The sequence below is a fragment of the Carlito syrichta genome, unplaced genomic scaffold, assembly GCF_000164805.1.
Source record: "Carlito syrichta isolate Samal-C Ts95f unplaced genomic scaffold, Tarsius_syrichta-2.0.1 Scaffold308104, whole genome shotgun sequence".
NCBI lineage: Eukaryota > Metazoa > Chordata > Mammalia > Primates > Tarsiidae > Carlito > Carlito syrichta.
The window spans coordinates 378446-388489 of NW_007252200.1; the positions used below are offsets into that span (position 1 = coordinate 378446).

Genomic DNA, 10044 nt, shown 5'->3' on the forward strand with positions numbered 1-10044 from the left:
CCACTCACCTCAGCCTCCCAAAGGCGCGGTATTACAGGCTGAGCCACCGAGCCCGGCTTGCTTCAATTTTTCTACCCTCCCTGATGCACCAAAGAAGCATACTCACTTTTTTTTTTTTGGAGTCAGTGTCTCACTCTGTCACCCAGGCTGGAGTGCAGTGACATGCATTACTGCAGCCTCGACCTGCTGGGCTCAGACGATCCTCCCACCTCAGCCTTCCAAGCAGCTGGAGCTATAGGTGTTTGCCACCAGCTAATTTTTCTTGATTTGTTGTAGAGATGAGATCTCACCAGACTGGTCTCGAACCCCTGGGCTCAGACAATTCTCTCACCTAAGCCTCCCCAAGTGCTTGGATGACAGGCATGTACCACCTCGCCCTGCAAAGCACACCAATTTTTTAAAAATTAAAATACATTTGCTTTGTGGATTTTAAAATGATAATTGAAGACATTTTAGGTCCAAGGTCTATATTCTGAAATTGTATGCAAAATTTTTTGTCATTTTCTGCCATTTTAGGGAAGAGAGCTCATAGACTTTATTAGCTTTTCAGAGGGGTTCACAACCCCAAAAGATGAACAATCACTGCCTTAGGTGAGCACCAGAAAGTGTGAAAGCATTATTGTGAAAAGATTCTAAACTTCCTCCTCTCCTGAATACACAATATCATCATAATCAACAATGATCAAGCATCCGTTAATTAAACTCCAGAAAGCCTTTTAAAGGAAATAGACCTCATTCATCAAGTAGCTTACCTTCTAAATGGGGAGACAAGACTAACACAAAACAAAATTACTTTACATAGAAAATATAAATGATAAGCTTATGAATATTTTATGAGGGAGATTAGCAGTGCTAAAAGGATAGTTGAAGAGAATATGGGGTTATGTTTGTGTCTGGGATGCCTTCATTGTGGCGGGGACTTATAAGTGGTGTTTGTACAAGAGAGAAAGAATGTGACTTGAAAGAAAAGCAGAGGGAAAGAATTTCACATTTGGAAATGGCATGTGTTTAAAAGGGAAGGAAGAAACAGTAAGTGGAACCCGTAAACTGATTTGTTAGACTAGACTGGACAAACCAATCTCTGGTGTGTGATCATTGGTCTTGTAAATAAGGCAAAGAGCTCAAATGAATCTTGGTATTAAGAGCTCTATAGACTGGAGGATTATATAGTAGGGCCATATATAGGCCTAAGAAACCAAACTCTTTATGGTGCCGGGAATATGTGAGTATTTTTTGTGGTTTGGTAGGGCTGATATGTGCATGTCAGTGTCTGGACTTGTTTATGACCAACTTAATTTTATGAGGTCTTTTCCTTCAGATACTCACGTGTAGCAGGAACAATTTGAAAGGAGACTAAACTTGCTATAATTCTGGTGTTTCATACATGTGACAGGAAAGGATAACAACCTAAATTTTATGCCCTGTGACAGTACCACTTAAAACTATTATATATGTATATTGTCACGTGTATACATTTAGGCTTACATGAGAATATGAGCTGTGATTTTTTCATGGTGGGCCGGTCTATGCAAACTCACTCCTAAAGTTCAAGGAAGCTGAGAGGCTGAAGAAAGAAGCGAACATGTCCAGTTTCTTAGAAAGAATCATTTAACAGGAACTTACAAACAGAAACCATGTCCATGTCAGGTGAGATGAGATGGTGGATCTCAACACCATTACCACCCGGACCAACGGCTTGTATACCATAGGGAAGGGGTGATCCTAGAGGGACTTGTAGGACAGTTGAAGGATGATAATATCAAGGTTGTTTGACCTCAAGGTAGGATCTAAGATAAGTATCTGCTCTTACACAAAGTACAATAGAGAAACTGGAAATCTCAGAGGCCTTCCTGGAACTGGGGTTAATCGGAAGTCAACATGGTGGATTAGCATCAAAGATGAAGTGACTTTGATCTCTACAATAATGTATCATTTTGCATTCATAAATAATAAAAATTTTCATTGAGCCTGGATAGTGTTTTGAATTGAGGCTTGAGACAAATGCCTGCTTTAGCCATCACTGAAATATCTTCAAAACCAGACTTTTAACGTTATGATGGTCTAGTTATCATTTTTGCATATATTCACATTTAGGGTAAAAATCTATGTGACATTAGAGATAAAAATTTCCCCCCCCTTTTTTTCCACAGAATTCTTGTTGCCTAATGACGATGTGGTTCCCCTCGACTGGAAGACACTGAAGATGACCTATTTGGAATGAAAGACAGCAGTAGAGATATATTTTTATGAATTTCAAATGGAAACCACTGTTCTATTCTCTACTTCTATGAGGTCAACTTTTTAGATTCAACATATGAATGAGAACATACAGTATTTGTTTTTCTGTCTGGCTTATTTCAATTAATGTAATTTCTTCCAAGGTTCATCCATGCTGTTGCAAATGACATGATCTCATTCTTTTTCGTGGATGAATAGTATTCCATTGCGAAAGTTGTGGGGTCCTTTGCACAGTAGAGTGACTGCAGTTAACAATAATGTATATTTCACAACGTGGCAAGGTGGTTCATGCCTGTAATTCCAGCACTTTGGGAGGTCAATGTGGGAGGATCGCTTGAACCCAAGAGTTTAAGACCAACCTGGGCAACACAGCAAGACCTCGTCTCTACAAACAATAAAAAAATTAGCCACGCATGGTCGCATACCCCTGTAGTCCCAGCTACTCTAGAGGGTGAGGCAGAAGGATTGCCCCAGCCCAGGAGGTCAAGGCTGCCATGAGCCGTGAGCATACCACTGTACTTCAGCCTGGGTGACTGAATAAGACCACAACTCAAAAAAAATAATAATAATATATATTTCAAAACAGAGAGAAGAGAGGGTTTTGAGTGTTCTGACTACAAAGAAATAATGTTTGAAGTGATAGAAATGCCTCAATTTGATCACTACACGCATGTATCAAAACATCACATTGTGCCATAAATATATACACATATGTATTATGTGTCAATTAAAATTTAAAAATTATGGAATAAACAAATAAAATTGAAGAATATCTATTTATCAAACTTAGGACAGAAAAGCTACATCCCTTTTGTTAAATTAGAAAAGAATGTATGTGGATGGGTGGATAACATAGGCATGTTTTCTCTCAATTTGTCCCAAAGAGAAAGCTGCATTGAATTCTCTGGCTTTGTTGTAGTGTGTGCAGGTATAAGGACCCACTGTGGTGACTGAGGTGTCTGTTTTAGGAAAGTCCTTTATTCTTCATTGCATCATCTCTCCTGTCCAGCCCTCAGTCTTATCCTGTTACGATAGAGTGACAGATACAGATTAGATTCCTCTTCCCTTGACCTGGAAGCACCTTGTTATTGGGTGATCTGTTGATCTGTAGTGAAAGACATGACTATTCTGAGGGCTGTTCACTTCCCAGGTAGCTGGAGGAGCACAGGCCTGGAAGTTTAGGAAGATGACAGAAACGCTGGAAAAGCCATCCTCCACCTAACAAAATAGGTGTGGCAGAGTTCTTTGTTCACATTAGTTGGTAGTGATTCAGATGTGTACAGAGGTGATGCTGGGGTATATTTTGAAATAAATAATAAAATAAAAGTTTGGTGAAATACTATAGAATAGCTCAGGATAAGAGGTATTTCTTAACTGTTCACATAAACACCCCTATGGAAGAAGTAGACCATATTGTATGTCCATTTAGTAAAACCAAATTCATTTTTCTAAACTTGCTTCTCCTTATTCTCCATGGAGACCTTATTGGTACTTCACACACACACACACACACACACACACACACACACAGCAATACCATAAATGTTTAAATTGACATTTGTGGCTGCTGTATTTCTTTGAGAAATATATTTTAGGAGTGTCCCTACTAAATAAAAATAACAGCGCAAATGTAACCCCAATGCCAAATATTAGTCATCATTTTATGTATTTTAATTATGATTTCTGGAAGAGGCAGAAGACTGTTTGAAAAATGCTAATTCCTTGAACAGTAAGTACAGCTTATTCCAGAGACCTCTCTACGATCAGAAGGAGGTGAATGTTGACATTATTTGGTAGTAATAGCTCAAATGTATCACGATTGAAGACTAAAATATAAAAAATATGGTTTGTTGCCATAGCAACCCTATGTGCTATTGCACATGTGATATTTTCATTTCCTTTAAGTGTAGATATTTTTGTGAAATACAACAAAGCTTAGATTGTTGCTCCCAAATTAATTTTCCCATTTTATTGGTTAGAACATATTTTAGAACATTCTGTCAACACACAGTTTATGAGAAATTGCCCCTCTTGGATTAGTACAAGATGAGGGCTGGGAATTAGGGGTATAGGTTAGATTTTAAATATTTAAAAATTCTCTAGCAAAAGAGGTTAAACATACAGACAAACACATTATTTTAAACGCCATCAAGTGACATTAAAATAAACACATTGCACTTTTTTTTCAAATGCCTAAATTATGAAAGAAACACAGCTGCTACAATTTCAGTGTATGTGTCTGCATTTGATAAGAATTAAATGTACTGTGCATTTACCATATGTTTTCTCTTTTTCATTTTAGCTCTTATTTTTAAGAGTATTCTGTGTTTCTATTTCTCAATTAGAAATATGCATATACCCAGTAAAAATATCTTTTGTTTGTTTTATTTTTATTTTATTTTATTTTTTTGAGTTGGAGTCTCACTCTGTCACCAGGTGTGCAGTGGCACATTCATGGCCAACACACCCTTGGCCTGCTGGGCTCAGGCAATCCTTCTGCCTCAGCCTTCCAAGTAGCTGGAACTATAGGCACGTGCCACCATGCTCGGCGAATTTTTTGATTTATTGTAGAGGCAAAGTCTTACCAAGTTGCCCAGGCTGGTCTCAAACCCTTGGGCTCAGGCAGTCCACTTGCCTCAACCTCCCAAAGTTCTGGGATTACAGGAATGAGCCACTGCACCCAGCTCTTTTGTTTGTTTTAAAGCTGCTTCGGCTGAAAGAAGAAGAAAAGAACTGAAGAGTTTAGAGATTTGGAGGGAACACTAGAATATGTGGGATAAATATGGTACAGGCTTTGAGGAATTCCAGAGAAAGGAGGTGAAAACATTTATTCTTTTATTCAACAAGTACCTAATGAATTGCCGTATGTCAGACATTGTTCTACACACTGAGGATATAGTGGTGAAAACACTTGCCCTCATGGAGTTATAGGTATTGAAGTTAGTGCCACAGCATATTGGATAAGAACTTGACAGAATGAGCCGATTCTCAGAGCCTCAATTTCTTCACCTGTAAAAGAAGGGTTTATAATACCAGCCTGTCATGGGGATATTAAATGAGGAGTAAATTAAATAACTTGTGCAAATGCATAGAGCCTGGAAGCTAACAGGCTCACCCCTGACTGAAGTTATGTTGCAGAGGATGAAGTTCAGTTTGCCATGAGCTAGCCTCCCTGTGGCGAGATAAGAGTACCAGCAGCTTGCCACGGGCATGAGTATATTTAGCTGAGGCCAGTTCCGGGAGTCTTTTCTGTCTGCTAAATGCAGATGTTTTGTGTCAAGAACACTTTAGGGACCATCATTTTGATTTTGATGTTGATCTTTCATTTGCACGCTGAACGGCCCTTTGTGAATCTGGTCTTCCTTCTCACAAAGTGTTCTGCCCTTAATTATTGCTCTTTCTTGTTAGGGCATTTTTGGAGTGCTGTAGCTATGTGCAGATGTTTTTTACAAATACAGTTGAGAAAGGGCATCCTGTTTTGTGTTTTGCATAATGTACTGACCAGCGGGGTCTCAAGGAGTAACCAGAAAGTTAGAAGAAGGGAAATAACCAGAGAATTTGGTTGGCTGTGGAAATCGCAAGGCCCTGCCTGTTTCAAAATCATCTCCTGTGGGTGGCCTGGTGTTTGAGATCCAGGCACCCCTTTGTGTTTATGGGGGAGTGCTAGAAAGAGAATGGTTTCCCATCTTAAGGCTGAGCTACTGCTGACTGGCTGTGTGACCTTGAATGATGACCTTAGAATCTCAGTTCTCTTCACCTGTAAAAGATAGGTTTATAACACTAACCTGTCATGGAGACATTAAATAAATATTAAATGAAATAACTTGTGCAAATAGATAGAGCCTGAAAGCTAATAGACTCTTAATTAAGGGTTATTTCCCTTCCCCTAAACACCTCCTTGATTTAAAGCATTGCCTTTGGAATACACCCTGGCAAAATAAGAATTGTGTTCTCTAGGAGGGGATCACATTGGCCCAGTAAACATGTTAATCCATTTGCATGAACTAGTGCATTTATTAACTTTTTTGTCATGTAAATTGCTGTGTCCTCAGGGAGTGGGATATAGAACAATTTTCAATTGAGGGACAGGAAGTTGGGAAATGTCAACGGAACAATAAGACAGGACCAGGTAGTGTGGACTGGGGGTACAGTGTGAAAAGTCCTAGGAGTCAGGGAGTGGCATAGCTTGGGAAGCCAAGACTGGGAACCTGAAAAACTCCACTCATGTCACCATTTTATCTGAACTTGTCTGGGTTTGTGTTTGTTTGTAGTTGAATTCTCCTGCCTTCACGGTGCCAATAAAGATCTGGATCATTGAGAAAGAATGCTCAACTGTCCCAAAGGACTCTTTCCAGAGATATGCCCATTGGATACCAAAATTGGATTGGATAATCTGTTCCACCATTCTCGATAAGTTATCTGAAGAATAAAAAAATTCAACGAAAGAGGTAACAACTTGAACATTTTATTGTCTGATTTTGAAGATACTGCCATAATTTAATTTGTCTGAGAGAAGAAAATAAGGCACAGATCACCTGAACACCTTATTTTTTTTTTTTTTTTTGAGTTGGAGTCTCACTCTGTCGCCCAGACTGGAGTGCAGTGGCCGCTCCTGGCCACCGCAGCCTCAATCTGCTGGGCTCCGGCAATCGTTCCACCTCAGCCTTCCAAGTTGCCGGAATTACAGGCATGCGCTACCATGCCCGGCTGATTTTTTGATTTATTGTAGAGATGAAGTCTCGCTGCCCAGGCGGGTCTCAAACCCGCGGGCTCAGGCAATCCACTCACCTCAGCCTCCCAAAGGCGCGGGATTACAGGCTGAGCCACCCAGCCCAGCTTGAACACCTTATTTTTAACGCTGCGTCAGGACTAGAAGGGTGGGTTCTATATTTCAGTATTGGTTTGTGATTCCATTTCAAAAATTCTGAAATCTGAAAAGCTCTGAAAATCAAGTTAGTTTGGTTTTGTTTTTCCAATTGTTTTATTGTGATAAAATACACAGATATAAAAGTTGCCATCTTAACCATGTTTACGTTTATTATTATAAGTACATTTATAATGTGCTACCATCTCCACCATCAACCTCCAGAACTCTTTTCATCTTGCAAAACTGCAATTCTGTACCCATTAAGTAACTCCCCACATCACCTTCCCCCAGCTTCTGGCAACCACTGTTTTTTTTTTTAATTTTTTTTTTTAGTTGGAGTCTCACTCTGTCGCCCAGACTGGAGTGCAGTGGCCGCTCCCGGCCACCACAGCCTCGACCTGCTGGGCTCCGACGATCCTTCCGCCTCAGCCTTCCAAGTAACCAGAATTATAGGCATGCGCTACCACCCCGGCTGATTTTTTGATTTATCGTAGAGATGAGGTCTCGCCTGCCCAGGCGGGTCTCAAACCCATGGGCTCAGCAATCCACTCACCTCAGCCTCCCAAAGGTGCGGGATTACAGGCTGAGCCACCGAGCCCGGCTTGTTTTGTTTTTAAAATAAGTTGACATTAGACTAAACTGGCATCCAGACCTGACCTAAACAGATTGAAGTGTATTCATACACTTCACTACAGAAATAAGAAAGTGTTTGATCAAAGGGGGCTGCCCCAGGTCCCACTTGGAATAGAAGCACATGCATTTGCACTGTTGCCTTCAACAGACAACTAATAAACTCTCTCTGAATTCTGAAACGTACCTGACCTCCAGAACTTTGGTTAAGGATTGTGGGGTCTGTACTATACTACTAGAGGTTGATATGATTATTTTTTATTCTGTTTCAGTTTAGTTGTACTTAACAAACTTAAAAGATGAAAATTCAAATTTGAAAAAATATAAATTAAGGGGGTGACTGTCTATTCACTATTCAAGGAACATGCAAGCCTCCAGGACTGGGAGAGTGGCAGGCAGCTGATGGGCCTGTGGATATTTGTCTCTTTTGTTTGTTTGCTTGTCTTCTGAGTCAGAAGCTCACTTTGTCTCCCAGGCTGGAGTGCAGTGGCACAATCACAGCTCACTACAACCTTGACCTCCTGGGCTCAAGTAATCCTCCCACCTCAGCCTACGGAGTAGCTGGGACTATAGGCATGTGCAATCACACCTGACTAATATTTTGATTTTTTTGTAAAGAGGTCTGGCTATGTTGCCCAGGTTGATCTTAAATTCCTAGGCCCAAGCAATCCTCCAGCCTCGGTCTCCCAAAGTGCTGGGATTATAGGCATGAGTCACTGCATCAGCCAAGGATGTTGGTTTCCTAAACAGACTTTCAACTTACCTTCAGGTTTAGACCACACCTCCAGACCCCAGTTTTCTATTTCCTGAGATTTAGGGGTTATGCTGGGCAAGTTGTGTTTTTTTCTTGTCTTTCTATAATTCGGAGAGTTTTTTTCTTTTTTGCCAAGTCAATTAACACTTGACCTTTTGCTCTCCAATTTCCAAAATTATGTTGCTGTGATCTTTTTTCTCTTTTCTCATAGTTTATGCTTAATACAAAAATAACAAAACAACCACTTCCTCAAAAAAAAAAAAAAAATCCAACCAACCCCCTTTATATTTTAGTGGGATTTCAAAAAGTAGAAATTGAATACTTGCGTTCAATCTGCCATGTCTATTTGGAATTAAGTGCTTTATTTCAATTAACTCAGTGTTTTCTTTCTGTTCAGTTGGCAGTTTTTAGTTTATCTTTCTACTAGACTGTAGGTCTCTTCCAGACAGAGATAGTGGTCGTCAGTGTTTGTTGAATTCTGCAGACTCCTAGAGCCGTCATCAAACTAGGTTTGCCTTGGTCCAGGATGGCATGGTTTCAGGGCAGATCCAGCTAGTATTAAGGTTTTAAGCACAGTCAGTTGGGGAGGAACCCTGGCATCTGGCAAGTCCTTGCTTTCTTAGGGGCCATCAACAGCAAAGCATTTATGGCTTTCTGCTGAATACATTAGAATCTGCATCCTCACGGCTATACCCAATGGTGGTATTGGAAATATCTAGCATGGGTGGTGTGGGCAGGATGTGTGTGGAGCACCTTTATGTTGTGCCGATGGCTGGACCCAGCTTGTTCTTGGGTTCCAGAATGCCCCCAGCTCTCCCCAGCTCCTACCTCGATTTCCAGAATGGTGCCTTAGAGATATGGTTTAGGCTCTTCTCTCTCCCTCCCAGACTTCCCCTGAAACATATGCCAAGTGTCCCTGTGCCCAGTGGCAAGTATTAAGTGTGTGGAGACAGGACACACAGTCCTCACTAACACAGGCATCTGACACTGAAAAGAGTGAAGGACAGAACGTGGGAGGCAGTGTACAGTAGTTACCCAAATCAGACCTGTCCAGAGGCTATTTCTGCGCGGATTGACTTAGCCAAGTCCTGGGCATTTCCCCCATCCACTGGGCCAAACCGACATCCTCTCCATTACAGGCTAGGAGGGGAAAAATGAGGGAAGAATAGGAGGGAGGCTGTGTTGGGGGGGGGGAGGTCCCAGCTCCAACTGGCTGAACTGGGCACGCCCATCTGGGACGAGGGCCTGGATCAGGCAGAAGGTGTGGGACCAATACCAATGGGAAGTCCATCACAGAAATGGCTGAGCAGGCCAAGGTCGATTTCCTTCCTGACCTCTCGATTCATACATCACTTATATATAACAAGACGAAGAGTGTGTATACAAGATTAACTCGTGTTTTTGAGTTAAAAGATCAGGAAACAGTTTTTGGCAGACAGAATGCAGGATTAGAGAGAACTAGGAAAGCTGCTATTTGTATACTATTTGAATGGGTTCTGTTATGCTGAAAGGTTTTTGGGTCCACTGCTTTGGAAGCCTCATCTTGGCTTCAGAC

At 41.0% G+C, this 10044-nt stretch overlaps 1 protein-coding gene across 1 annotated transcript in view; it reads left to right on the forward strand.

Moving 5' to 3' along the window:
• LOC103267327 (NEDD4 binding protein 2 like 2) overlaps nucleotides 1–3460 on the forward strand; it is a 64838-nt gene extending 61378 nt beyond the window's left edge. The window contains 2 exon segments of the mRNA XM_021715989.1: nucleotides 2151–2230; nucleotides 3389–3460. Of these exon segments, the coding sequence (XP_021571664.1) occupies nucleotides 2151–2230; nucleotides 3389–3460 (152 nt within the window).
• The last annotated feature ends 6584 nt before the right edge of the window (nucleotides 3461–10044 follow it).